A 1749-nucleotide genomic window follows, 5' to 3' on the forward strand; every position below is an offset into this window, starting at 1 on the left:
TAGCCTTGTCTGGTTACTATTTCTTTTCACTTATGTAGATTAATGTACATGTAATTGATTGCTTTCCTCTGCTATTGGGCTTAGTTGTGTAAAAACAAGTTGTCTTTGTCCACACCTGTTGACAGAGAGAAGGATTCAGTTGTTTCATCAATGCTATTACTTTGTTGCCTTCTCCAGATGGCAGACCAGTCATGCAAAGATCTGGTAAAGGAGGCAGCAAAGATGTAAGTCTTTTCATCTATATGCTGAGAAGTGATATTACTTTTCCAGCTGGAATCTGCTTTAATTGTCTGTGAATTGATGATTGGTGAATTTGAACTTTGTCATGCTATAGTAATCAGATGAAAGATAAACCATTTCAATGTTTTGTCCTGTAGCATCTACATTGTCCATGATGAAGTCAAAGACAAAGCCTTTGAGTTGGAGCTGAGCTGGGTTGGGGATGGTGAGTTCTTAGTAATTTCTTTTCTCTTGGATGTCTTAGGGAATATCCTGTAAATGCTCATACATAGTTTTATTGTAGTTATAGTTATTGTTAAGGAATATTTGGTATGGTGTTTTCTGTGGGGAAGTGTATCATTTATAACTCTGTTCCTTACAATAACTGAAACTTTGATGAATGCTTGTACAAAATGATTGACAGTGCTGCTATGACATACATGTACATGTATGATGTCGTATCTTGTCCCTATAGTAACCAATGGAAGGCATGAGATGGTACCAAAGGACATTGTGGTAGAAGCAGAGAAATTTGCAAAGGTATGCTATTCAAATTCTTTGTAACCTTTATTCCCAATTTGATTTTTTGGGGTAGGGGGGCAAAATTGTGTGTGAATCATGTACAATGATACATGTGTTCAAGAAACTACTATGTATGTTTCCATATACAAAATTTTCTAATTTGTTTTTTCCTCTTTACAGGAGTCTATGGAGGAGAGTGATGATTCTGATGAAGAGGATCTGTGAGGTGTCAGGCACAAAGACATGATGACATGGATGTCAATAAACTTAGTAATGAGCACCACATAGTGTAGGAAATTGGCTCTCGCTAGTACATGTACCTGAAAATAACCTCTGTAAATATTCTGGTGTTTTGTTAAGGTTTAGGTAAAAGTGGAGCCTTTATAAACACCCGTGATACACAAGTACTGTCCTTTTCAATTAAGATGTCCATAACATTGTCCAAGAGTTGGTATCCAGGCAAAACCAAGCCAATAGTCCTGACTTGTAATGAAGCTGTCCGTTTTGCATTATTGATACCTGTAATTCATCTCGAAGAATTATTACTTTTTTTAAAGGCCAAGTTATTATTCTACACTACTTCCATGCCAGACATGACATGTCCTACTTTGACATACTCTACATAGTGGCATCCACTGGCAGCTCAGAAGCCTTTGATACTGCGAGAGCAACAGCCTTTGTGATGACTGACTCACCACTGTGTGTTGCATAGGGAACCTTTATTGCAGGATAGTCTCTTACCATGACTCTCGCCCTCGTCTATGCTTGACCTTTTGAATTAAATATGATGTCCCCTGTTATTCTGTCTGGGTGAATATCCTTTATTTGGAATGTCAGGTAACATTGATACATTTACATGCTAATGCTGAAATATATCCAATCCATGCCAATATCTGATGATTCTGACCTTCACTCAGTCTAAACTTAGTGACATTGAAACATTCCAATTTGTCATGGATCTGACCCATGGGGCATATGTTCATGGGCGGCATTGAGTAACTGTCTCTG

At 37.7% G+C, this 1749-nt stretch overlaps 1 protein-coding gene across 1 annotated transcript; it reads left to right on the forward strand.

Annotated features, from left to right (window-relative positions):
- The first annotated feature begins 71 nt into the window (after positions 1 to 71).
- On the forward strand, positions 72 to 1537 carry LOC118425667 (proteasome subunit alpha type-3-like). Its single transcript, XM_035834659.1, has 4 exons — positions 72 to 224; positions 378 to 445; positions 695 to 759; positions 922 to 1537. Exons 1-4 carry the CDS (start codon positions 151 to 153, stop codon positions 964 to 966), a joined length of 252 nt encoding a protein of 83 aa, XP_035690552.1. The 5' UTR covers positions 72 to 150; the 3' UTR covers positions 967 to 1537.
- The last annotated feature ends 212 nt before the right edge of the window (positions 1538 to 1749 follow it).

The sequence above is a fragment of the Branchiostoma floridae genome, chromosome 1, assembly GCF_000003815.2.
Source record: "Branchiostoma floridae strain S238N-H82 chromosome 1, Bfl_VNyyK, whole genome shotgun sequence".
Taxonomy (NCBI): domain Eukaryota; kingdom Metazoa; phylum Chordata; class Leptocardii; order Amphioxiformes; family Branchiostomatidae; genus Branchiostoma; species Branchiostoma floridae.